This window comes from Ixodes scapularis, unplaced genomic scaffold, assembly GCF_016920785.2.
Source record: "Ixodes scapularis isolate PalLabHiFi unplaced genomic scaffold, ASM1692078v2 PGA_scaffold2__306_contigs__length_199485367, whole genome shotgun sequence".
NCBI lineage: Eukaryota > Metazoa > Arthropoda > Arachnida > Ixodida > Ixodidae > Ixodes > Ixodes scapularis.
The window spans coordinates 117,326,073-117,337,646 of record NW_024609857.1 but is presented as its reverse complement, the minus strand read 5'-3'; the positions used below and the strand labels follow the sequence as shown (position 1 = coordinate 117,337,646).

The 11,574-nt window shown below is 45.5% G+C and overlaps 1 protein-coding gene across 1 annotated transcript in view; it reads right to left on the bottom strand.

Annotated features, from left to right (window-relative positions):
- Positions 1–11,574, bottom strand: part of LOC120841069 — a 29,358-nt gene that overhangs the window by 583 nt on the left and 17,201 nt on the right. Inside the window, exons 3-7 of the mRNA XM_040211896.3 lie at positions 4,945–5,004; positions 4,676–4,791; positions 3,037–3,476; positions 1,936–2,147; positions 715–891 (exon numbers count right to left, since the gene is read on the bottom strand). Of these exons, the coding sequence (XP_040067830.1) occupies positions 719–891; positions 1,936–2,147; positions 3,037–3,476; positions 4,676–4,791; positions 4,945–5,004 (1,001 nt within the window). The 3' untranslated portion in view covers positions 715–718. The remainder of the gene's footprint in view (positions 1–714; positions 892–1,935; positions 2,148–3,036; positions 3,477–4,675; positions 4,792–4,944; positions 5,005–11,574) is intronic.

The window sequence follows — 11,574 nt, the reverse complement described above, 5'->3', positions numbered from 1 at the left end:
CATTTCATCGGTCACCGCTGTGTCTCTGATAAGGCATCATGCTATCTGCATAATCTGTTTGACATCGGGCATACTCTGTTCACCCATAAGTGGAAGCACGGTGAAAGCTACATGCTTCTTGGACCAGCCGACTGTCTGTCTTGCACCATGGGGCCTATCCTCCCTGCCTGCCTTCCTTCCTCTTCCTCCCCCTCCCCCCCCCCCCTCCCCCCCCCCCACACACACACAAAGTAAAATCCTGGCTACATGCCTGCATCAACCAATATATAGGCGCATATTTGACTTCGGTGCCGCAGCGACACACTATCACAGTGTCTGTAGGCCCTTAAATTTACGCATTAGTCTACTTTTACGCTGCATTCCTACTTGAAGCAATGACAAATAGCATCACTATTCTTGCTTTATGTGTTGACGAGACGGGTCTGTACCAGACAAAAGCCCATAGTATGATACCTCGCCGTTTCATGCACAGGCAAATGCTCATCAAACAAGTGGTTGCTTAGGTGAACATGGGTTCGGTCAAGATAACTACTACGATTCATTGTTTAGTAGTGAACTAGCAGTCTTTCCAGGCAACCTAAAATGGAGGCTCCTGCTTTATCATAAACAAAGTTCTATTCAATGATTCAATCTGAAATCACCACTTTATTTTAAGTTTGTGCTTGTGACTTCCCATTTTATATTAAAATTTTGTCAGACCGTTTGAAGAAATACCTGTTTAGGGGATCATTCGCCACTGCCAGCTCACTTGTCCCTCGTTGACAAAGTAGTTCATGAACAAGTTGCGCACTGCCTTGGCAGTGTCACTGGAGTTGCTTCCGCCTCTTCGGAACTGTCTCATGGCACCAGCGGGAGTCACCCCCTGTCTCCATGATCCATTTCGCACATTGCCTGTGGGCCATAAAGAAATGTTACTGAGACACACAATTTTAAGAGTGTTTTGCCGCCTGGCGACCACACTGCTGCTACAGCAATGCATGTGAGATTTAGCCACAGGATCTCACTCTAGCACGTCAGTAATATTACTGAGCTTTAAATTAACGCCATGTGTGTCACTGATCCCTTGGCTAAAACTCACCACGACTTTATCTACGTGGACAAAAGCGTACCAGTCTATTAATGTTCCATGACGAAGCCTCACTGAGTTAAAAGCTTCTATTTGATGTATGTAGCGACTCCAGAGTTGTATGAGAGAATCCGTGAAATGCCTTTATCACGTTATCCTTCAGAGAGCCCCACATAATAACATATCGCAGCAGATTATATCGCATGAGCATTTTGCTAATTTCCACTAAGACCACTACATGGGCATCCATATTACAGGTTAGAACAACTATATCAGCTAATGTCCCTCTCCCAGATAGGACATAAGCAGCAGCAATCCCATGGCCGCTAAACGGATGGGGTGCCTAGTCATTTAAACTTGAAAGATGGGTGGGGCGGGCGGAGGGAAGGGGGGGGGGGGGGGCAAAGGAAAGCAAATAAATTTATTCTGATGTTTACATGCAAGATCGGTGAGCTTTTGTCTAGTCAGTTTCTGAGCCCCTTTAGTCATTTCGAGTCATTTCTTCATGACAGAACAGTGTTGAAAAGTGTGAGCGCGGCTCCTGTATTTTAATAGAATGTTAATTCGTTGTTTCGTCGACATTCATGCATTTTCACGTAAGGGGAAGAGAAGGGGATGCCTCCAGGAAACAGGAGCACCACGAGACTCATTACGCGCTGCTCTGTCGGCCATGGACTGCACTACTCTGCGCCAAGGGCGCTATATAGTGCACTTAACAACCTCGCCGTGGGCGTGCGCTTGCACAGCTTGACATACCACGAGCAATTCATGCATTGCAGCCTGTTTCCTGTGAACTGAAGTTATGGCGGTGTCATACATACGCTGATCATCCCATTGCGGGATATAAAAGTGGTTCAGAGTATACACACCAGTCAAGATGTCTTCGACATCCAAGCTGTCCTGTGGGGTATACAGCTGCCGAGTTATCCGCTTTGACCGGAGGAAGTTGTGGAGAGCCACTGTGGCCAGAACGATGTCAGTGGCTCGCTTTGGGTCATGGCGAAGGGGAGACCGGTAGATTTGCCATCGGTTCACAAGCACTCCGAAGGCATTCTCAGACGTGCGGCGGGCACGTGAAAGCCTAGAAGAAAGTGCACAGGTGTCAACTAAGCAACTAAAATGTTGGAGTGCTTTCGTGTGATCCCCCAACCTAGACGGGCCTTTCTGACATTGCGAGCCGAAATGACGTGCCATGTCACTGCTGCAGCACTCGGAGCTAACAGGACCTTACGTCAGCCATTGGCAGACGTATTCCACGTTAACTGAAATCAAAACTAACTTCCCTCAAACATCTGGTCAAAACTTCAGCCCGTCGAAACCAGTGGCTCAGGATGGCCTAATCGATTAAGGTGCTGCCCCGCTTAGGCAGAGGTTATGGATTTAATTGCGACTCCTGGCCCAATTTTTTGCCAGCTCTTTCCTTCCAGCTTAATGAAAAAATTAAACTCCTTCCCCTTCACCCTTTCTTTTGCACATTACTCAAGGCTGCACTTGTCAAAAACAACCCTTCTCACCATATATATATATATATATAAATATATAAGTGAAATGGATTATTGAGGTTGCCTCAAGTGTATAGCCCGTAGCTCATATTTATCAGGCATATAAAAGAATAGTCCAAGATTGCACATAAATTAAAATGATGTGCTATCCATGATACTTTTTCATGCATGCTTCATCCCTTGAAGTCTCAAACTGCTGTATGTTTAGCTGAAGTGACATGACATGCATTATATCACACATTTGTCCACTTCTCCATAACCACTGAACCAACAGTAATAATTTACGGGTGAATCTCTACGCCTGATTTCTTTGCCTCTGTTTATGTGCACCGATCCCTTGCGCATACAAACATAGGTGCGCTGTTTGCATCTCCAATCTGCCCCATAGTATCTTCCAAAACTAGTAGGTATGCCAAATGAGCATGGGGATATAACTCGGCTCATACTATCCACAATAGTGCACTCTACCTGTAGTTAAACAGCCGCTTGTCAGTGGTGAGCTCAGCTGCAGGGTACGGTCTCATCAAGTAGGGTTTTAGCCCAAAGCCTTCATCCCCCACAATGACGTAGGGTGCCGAGTCTCTTGACCTAGGAAGCAGTTCGGCATCCGGAAGTATGGAGGGTTGCCTCTCCAGAGTCTCCTTAAGCTTGCAGGCACCCCAGATGCCGCTGTCGTTCATACGACCATTTCGGCCGACATCTACAAATATGAAGTTTAAGTCTGCATCCACCAGTGCCATCAAAACAATGCTGAAGAATCCTTTGTAGTTTCGGAACTGTGCCCCAGTCTCATGTGGTGGCACCAGGGCAACGTGTTTCCCATCCAGTGCACCAACGCAATGCGGAAACTGCCACAGGTCCTGGTAGCCCTGCGCAACGGCCTTCCACTCTGCAGGACTACTGGGCACCTGAAATAAAAGGAAAAGGTACTTACAACCGTAACAGATGTAACATTGACCTGCATGGCAAACCCAGGCTGGGCATTTAGGGGTGGATGGGTGGCTGACCCGAGAAAGCTTATTCTGATCAGGTTGTCAGCTTATCTTCAGAATTAGACCCGATAATGATGACAACCGGTTTAACCAACAGGCCATCTTGGTGTAACGAGTTAGCCAGACTTGTGGGCGAAACTTTTATTTTCTATTAGGTTCGGCGTGTGAAGTCTGTTGTCCATTAAGATACATTTTGGATTATTTTCAATGCACGGCAAGTTTGTGGGAGGGGGCAGGTATCACATTGTGTTTAAACATACTGCAAAAGTCAGAGAAACCTGGGAGCCCCTCATCTGCTACAAGTAAGCATCTGGCTCCTGCCATATGCCTTTGCTAATGAAGGCAATCATGCACAAATTCAAGCCTGCCAAAGCTACCTTCACGTGCATGATGGTGCTTTCTTGACTGGTGCCCTATGCATGCAAGAGATGCCACGTTTGCAATAGTCGGTTCGTGACCCCAAGCACGCGCTTTAAGTTCTTCAACCGACAGCTTCGTCCGCTATCCACCGTGTGCCCGAAGATTTTGATCAAAAAAGTGAATTAGTGCCGGACCCTCAATGGGCAGGTTCACATTTAGAATGCTTAGTGCCGTTTGCGTAGTAGTAGATGCCCTGCCTCCAACATGCGCTAGTTTTCCACCATGCTCTAGTAGCACCTGCGCACTTGTGTTATAGAGAGTACAATGCTTGCATGAAAGGTGGGGCTTCTACTTCATTTTTAACCTCTCGGCAGCTATAGTAGTGAAGCCAGATCGATTACGGACATTTTCCGCAGGGACACGATTGCACTAGCTCCACTTCTCTTTGTTTCTTTGAATCAGCCGGGAGATACCTGCCACCTCAGACATAGTTTGAACTTTTCATGGCCCTTAATCCTCAAAGGGGCACTAAAGAAGTTTCTGAGATTCCCTTTTTTAAGTGATAAGGCATTCTACAATCTCGAACAATCCTAACATTACAATCATGTGCGTATTGCCATAGAAATCTGGGAAATCAAAGTGTGGACAAATCCAGGGACAAATAAGCACAAGCATTTACGTGTTTCTGTGTCTTCATTTCGCGTTTTATAATTTTTATCCTTCGGAAATCTATGAAAAAAGAATGTCTATAATACCTTTAGGAAATCATCCCTGAGGACACTGTAGATTGCAGGACATACGTCTGCCACAATGTTGGACACGGTGTTGTGCGCCCTCCGGAAGTGGTACTGCAGCGATGTCTGACTGTCTTCTGAAAATAAGTATAGAAGATTGTGACAATGTTAATTTTTACCTTTCTACCGCCAGTTGGTGTCGTTTTAGCAAACATAATCCGCAAAAGAAAAAAGGAAATAGCCATAAAACAGTGAGGGAATGGCAGCATACCTAGGAAATACTGTATTACCGCAAAAAGTGTGGCTAGCGTTCCGTCCAGACGGAACGATAGTCGCCACTAGAGTTCCGTCTGAAATGCGAAGAGCTCGTGTTATTTGGGTCACCCCGATCGGACGGCGCGTGTATTACTGGGAAGCGTGTTAACCCACACCCCCGCCTGCGTTCACGTCGCTTCGACCAAAAAAAAAAAAAATTAGCACCCACCGTTAATCAAACCAATACCTCCTAGTTTTTGATCAAACCCGGGTCTGCTGTGTGTAAAGCAGACACCTTTCCACTACGCTACACCACCGCTGCAGAAACCGATTTTCACCATTCGTTTTATACGAGACCCAACGTAGTGCGTATAGCAATTTCCGTCCGAGCTGCACTCCGGAGTGCATATAGCATTACTCTTTATTTATTGTTTTTTTTTTTTTTTTTTGGGGGGGGGGGGGGTATTTTGCTGACACCGGCAGACTGCCACACGTGAAAGTAGACGCGGCCCAAAAGAAAGGGAGGCTGCTTCGGCAATAATTTTACCGGGCTAATGTGCCGGCAAAATAGGGAACTCCTGGCTGCTGAAGCAGCACGAATTCGTACATAAAGCAAGGCCGAAACTTACCAGTGGCAAGATATCGCAATGTAATTGCGAGCCGCTCTCCGGCCGGGACACACAACCGGAAATTCGTGTCCCTTTTCTCGATTAAAGGTCGAACCCTTGCGAGAAGCTCCTCAAAGGAGCCAGTGTCCATTCGGATCCAGCGACGGTATGCTTCTGAATCTTCTAAGGCCAACTCCCTCATTAGATTCTCGTAAGCGCCTTGTTGATGCACTCTTTGCAGCCACTGGCTGGTCCACTTTGATCGCGGCTTCTTGGTTGGTGGCATCTCGTCGTCTGAGTCTACGGCACATAAAAGCACCAAAGCAGCCGCAGCAGCAGTTTCTACGTCGTGCGCCATCCCGAAGAGCTGAGGCAAACGGCGGCGGGAGCTAAACGCAAGTGCGCACAAGATAACGCGAGCGAGTTCGCTCTAGCACGATGAACGCCGCGGACCAGGGTGGCCCCGGACGGTAGCTTGCGCCACCTAACCGCAGCGCCAAACGGTCAATCTGTTTTTCGCGTTTTTGACGACAAACGCGCTGTCAATGAGCACGACGAGCAATAAAATAACAATATTTGCGAGAAAAACGCGGATAAGCACAAAAAGCAAGACAAGCGACTGGAAAAATCTACCAGCGACTCGGAAAAAAAAGAAGCCCACAAATACGCTTTTAATAAGCGGAACTGGCCACCCTGCTGCGGACGCACCGACTCGACGCGATGGTTCCGGTTGCACTTCGCGCACTGCGCAAATGATCGAAAGAGAGGAAGGGTAGGAAAGGAGGGGTGAGGGAGGGGGTACTTCGTGTCGTTCAACATGCTTTCTTGGTGTGACAGGCTGTTGTCCGACCGTCGGACAACAAGTCGGCGGAGATGGTTTCCGGGCGACAACGACATGTTTCCCGGAAGTTGCTGTTGCCGCAATGTGACAGGGTAGCCGGACACGTGTTTCCGTCGTGTTCTCAGACATAGTCCTCCGACTGTTTCCGCAGTGTGACACCGCCTTAAGTAAGCTCTCAGCAACTGTCGTCAACAGGTAAGACGGATATCCCGCATGTCTGAGCCTTGCCGCTTGTGTGTCGAAGCTTTCTTTCACCCTGTGGGGGCAGGACTTAAACAGGGCATTTCTAAAACAGAGGTTAACAATTCCTCTTTTCACAAGTTTGGAATGCGCTGACGAAAAAGGCAAGATGGGTTTCTTTGCTTTTGGCTCATATACCCATATACTCATATACTCATATCAGGCATGGCGTTTTCATGACTAACGCCACGGGAACGACACGTGCCGGCCCGTGAATGAGGCATATAGTTTTTTGTGAACCGTGTGGTACGGACGATTGTACTGCTGCCGTCGTTAGCCCATGTGTTATCGATGGACATAGCTAGCCTTGCGTTTGTTGAATGTTCAATAAACAGGAGCGCACCTCCGCTCCTCCATTGTTCCATGCTCTTCTTGGTTTTATTTCATGTTTTGACGATGTAGTCTATACGGGTGGGCCTGGTCCGGTCTGCTTGATCGCAAACAACGTGGTAAATAGTTATTCCCATAAGATCAAGCGCATCAGAGCCCATGAGACCTGTCTGGGTGCGTCTTGGTGATACGTTCCCAACAAAATATTGCCCGATCGTGAACTTGCGAGTGGGTCAAAAAATTTCTCATCATTTGATCACAAGCACGTACAGAGTGGAGCCAGGTCCAATCAGCTGCCGAGAAGGCTCTCGTTCACATCGGACCAAAACGAAACCCCAGGCTCGATATCGACCATCACGGTATCAACAATTGCTCGTGTTATTGGTGAGGATAATACTCGTTTCCCAGTATATATTTACGCCAGGGTAGGGCAGAAATACTCAAAAATGTATTTGGAAATACAAATACTAGGATACATGAAAATAGTAGCTGTAATACTGATACCAAAATATACCTGAAAAAGTGTATCGCGATACATATCGGAAATAAATTTTAAAAATAGGCAAAAAGTCTTCGGAAATACATATACAGAACTACAGTTTAGGGAGGGCAGAAATAGAAATGCAGAAATACTGATACTGCAATACATTTTTCAATTTGTTTGAGACGCCAACTGAGATAAAGCTTGAAGTTTGAAGTGGACGTTTTTGATCCCGAAATTACATTCCAGTAGGCTTGGCACTTTGCCTTGAAGGTAGTGGTTTCGGACGACAAGGAGTCTTCAGTGGGCTCAAAAAAACGTTCCATCAAGGACTGACCACGGTCCCTTCCCTGACATCCTGTCTGTCTGACGAAGAATGCCGAAAAGACTTCGATCTCTAAATATATTTTGTCACCCTAAATCCCAACAAAACGTCACCACGCCCCTGTCCAATAAGGACGCCAATGTGAACATAGATCACATGACGTGACGGTGGAATGAACTGGTATTTTTTTTATCTGCAGGTGTGGCCTTGAACATCAAACTTTACCACGCTGCTGCATGAAAAGACAATACGTAATTTCGTTGTAGGGGACCTAGTTGAAGATCGAGCAGGCAGTGTCATTTGAAATGTTTGAGGATAGTGGGCCACCTGAAGCACCCTAGAACACATGTCTTAAAAAAAAAAAAAGATACGGTAGCATTCCTGTTTTGGAGGTCTTTCCTGGCGACCCTCCGCCACCGACGCATGGATTGCAGTCCTCAAGTTTCGCCTAGCATCATCCAAACAGAGACCTCGTGAATTGCGACCTGATATTGCCGGCACAGGTGCAAGCTCTCCGAGAAGCAACGCGCTCGAGACGAGTCGCAGGTGTACGAAGTCTGGGTCGGCACAGCGAGGCCACGTCTGGCCTCCTTCCTGAGTTTCGGATCACCACAGCAGCGGCTCACATTCACGTGGGCTGATGAGCCGTGAAATATTACCTTTGAGCCGTGAAATATTAGAGGCGAAGCCTCAGACGCAATCGAATACGTGTTGAACTTTGCTGCGTGGGTCATCCTGCTATTTTAAGTCAACCACCACCAGGCTCGTGCTGCAACGGACTGCGAATCAGCTTTGCCGGCTGGGTGTACTCTGTACGCTAAGGCAAGAGAGCGGTTAGCAGTGGGCATTGGATGCCAGCAAACAATGACCCAAGAAATCAATACCTAAGGACCTGCGTCAGAAGATCCCCTCCATTCCTGGCACGTTACCTGGTTCGAGTCCCCGACTAGGCAACACCTCACAGAAGAGAGAAGAAGACGCATAGAAATATAGTTTGGACAATCGGAAGGAACCTTGGTCAGCATAGTAACAATGCATGCCCCAGCATCTCCTTTACCCTAGTACCCTCAGAAGTAAAAAACAAGAAAATGCGGACAGATTCTTTTTTTTTTCCTTTGGGGGGGGGGGGGGGGGGGGGGGGAGTATTTTTCAAAAAATGTCACGAAATACATTTCATCCTGACTATCGCGATACAAAGAAACATTCCAAATGTATTTCGATACAGGAATACAAATACTGGTGAAAAAATGTACTGCGATAGAGAAATACAGATACGAAATGTGTTTCTGAAATACTATCAAGATAGATTTGTTTCGCGATACTGCCCGACTCTAATTTACGCCATAAAATAGTTATGTCTGGCGACGCATTTATTTTCACAAAAAAAAAAAAAAGAAAAAACAAGCTACCGATGGAATAAAACGAAAGAAACTGTTCTATATTCGCTCATTTATCGCGTGGAATTTAAACTGCATAGAGCCATATAGAGTCAATATCAATAGACCTATTTCCGCTTAAACTTCGCCATATTACCAATAATGGCAACGTTTTACGTGGAAAACTCTAACATGTTCTAATTGAATTTCTTAAAAGTGGCGGTTTGCAAAAAACTTGTGAAAGAAAAAAAAAATTTTTGGCGTAGTTTTAGGCTATTTTTAACCCTCAAATTGTGTTTCTATGCTCAGTCACATTAAAAGCTTTTACGCTCGACCGTTATACTTAGATTAAAGCTGTATTTATTTATTTATTTAAAAACACTGCGGTTCTCCGCTGAAAATCGTGGAAGGAGCTGAATTATTTTCATAAATCTAAAACAAATAAACATGAGAACACAAGACCAGCTTACGATTATTAATCGTTCACTGCAGCAGTGATATCTTCAATTGAATAAAGGGTTGCAATATCATTTTCGACTGAATTCCTGTCTTGTATTTCCCGAGGGAAAACAAATATTTGAGAGCATTGCATTTTAAACTGTGTTGCGCTACTCATCTGGTGTGATTGATCATGGTCGATCCTGTCGACGAAAAGGGGATATATTGTTTCGACGTTAACATTAAACTTCACATTGCATTTTTATGGTGCCCGCAATAAACAATCGATGTAAAAGTATACTTAGGTGCCCCTTCAAAGGCCACACACAAACACACACATACACACACACACGCACACGCACGCACACACACACACACACACACACAAACATGCACACACCACAAAGTTCACGAGGGATCCAAAGTTCACGCCAAACGATCCAGGACTAAAATCGACCGTTATGGATATGTGTAAAAGTGTAAATATGTTATAAGCGATATTAAAGCACCTTCGCATTATATTCTCGCGTAAAGTTTTACTGTCTGAGGACACCTTTATTTTTGCGGAAAACAAAAATGTACACCTGATCTTTGTCTGTTATAGTGTGTTTCGGTTTAAAACATTACTGGTCACTGCGCATCTATAAAAGAAGCCGTACAGCCACGCTTCAGGTCATTCGCCCCCTCGTCACCGAGGCAGGTACTATTTTTATTTTTTTTTCTTCAAAAGTTTGGGTTTTCTAGGCTGCTTAGAAAGCGCGGATTAAATCTGCACGGACTCAATTTACGCGTCCTAAGCGCCCTTGAAAGCACTTTAGAACCATGCGCAACCAAATATCGTGTTACGCCTCTTTTCTGATGTGTATCTAAAAAAAGAAAATAACGTGGCGCGATATTTACTTGACTTTATATCTAGAAGCATAGCTACAGATGATTGTAATTTTTTGTTTTATGAGATGCTCACGGCCCGTAGGCTCAGCTTGAGCCATAAAATGACGGTTTCGAAATCCACTTTCGTGCCCCTTTTATTACCGCGCCGACGCCGTTTCATTCCAGTTGAGCGAGCGGGAACCCGAACCAAATGGGGCTCCACATGAAGGTGAGTTTTGCTCACCCGTTACTGCCTTCTTTTTTCTTTCTTTTGTGCGGAATCGCACTGCATGCAGGTTCGCACAACTTGCACCGAACGGCATATGAAAACACTATGCTCGTTTTATGACACAAGGGATAAAAACAAGCTTTGCGTATTGTTTCACGCTGCGCCAAGTATAGTCCTTACAATATTTGGTTGTCAAAAGATGGAACGACGCTTTTGGCGTTTTAGACATATACGTCTTAATAGAAAATATGTATAGCAATATAATCTAAAATGCATCTACATATTTTTCAATGTACCACATAAAGGGAAATATCAGTAATGTTTTGCGAGAAGCAAAACTTCTGTTTACTAATGTTTTTTTTTTAGGGAATATTAGTGTTGTGGCCTGTGCACCATCTGGTATCCGCGGACGGCGGCGCGAACCTTTGATGTGTATTTCAGGTTTGCAACTCATACCAAGTACTTACTTTTAACAGGAGATGCGGCACCTTTGAGGGTCGGTGTTTCCAACTTCGCGAAAGCCTTTAACCTATTCTGTAGTATATTTCAAATATTGTGGAGTGCCCGGGAAAGTTGGCTCCGCAGGCGGTTGCCACCTGAATATTTTGAATGTGCGGAGTCCATACCCCGCCGATCCAGTTCTCTCCTTCTTCGTCTCCTCTAGAAATTCACAGCATATTCTTGTCTGTTATCGTGTATATTCCTGATCACTGCGCATGTATAAAGGAAGCGCTGTGCTACAGGTCATTCGCCCCTTTGTCGCCGAAGCAGGATGTACTGTACAGCCCTGTTCTTTAGTTGAGCGCACATGTTCGCATCATATTAAACATTTGCTTTTAGTTCTAAATTCATTTCATCGCTTTTATTCCTGGCGATGTAATGTTTACCTTGATTACTTTCAATCGCGTTTATAGTAGGGCTGGGCAG